The sequence below is a fragment of the Cariama cristata genome, unplaced genomic scaffold, assembly GCF_000690535.1.
Source record: "Cariama cristata isolate BGI_N322 unplaced genomic scaffold, ASM69053v1 scaffold4868, whole genome shotgun sequence".
NCBI classification, from domain to species: domain Eukaryota; kingdom Metazoa; phylum Chordata; class Aves; order Cariamiformes; family Cariamidae; genus Cariama; species Cariama cristata.
In genome coordinates this window covers 43,910-44,119 of record NW_009630486.1, presented here as the reverse complement: position 1 = coordinate 44,119, position 210 = coordinate 43,910, and the positions used below count along the sequence as shown (strand labels likewise).

The following is a 210-nucleotide window of genomic DNA, read 5'->3' as shown; positions in this document are numbered from 1 at the left end:
TCCTTCTGCAGAACATGGAGATGGTGCCAGTGCCCACCAAAAGCTACGGCAACTTCTACGAGGGGGATTGCTACATCCTGCTCTCGGTAGGGCAGCCTGCGGTCCTGTGGGGGACTGGGGATGTGCTCTGCCCCGGGGGGGGCTGGGGTGCAGGGAAGGCTGTCCCTGGTCAGAGTGGCCTGGGGACATGGGACCTCTTCTAGTGGAGAA

At 62.4% G+C, this 210-nt stretch overlaps 1 protein-coding gene across 1 annotated transcript in view; it reads left to right on the top strand.

The window, feature by feature from the left end:
* Positions 1 to 5: 5 nt before the first annotated feature.
* The window catches only part of LOC104165801 (villin-1-like), a gene marked incomplete at its 5' end in the record, with an annotated part of 5,363 nt that continues 5,158 nt past the window's right edge, over positions 6 to 210 (top strand). The window contains one exon of the mRNA XM_009705546.1: positions 6 to 122. Within this exon, the coding sequence (XP_009703848.1) occupies positions 6 to 122 (117 nt within the window). The remainder of the gene's footprint in view (positions 123 to 210) is intronic.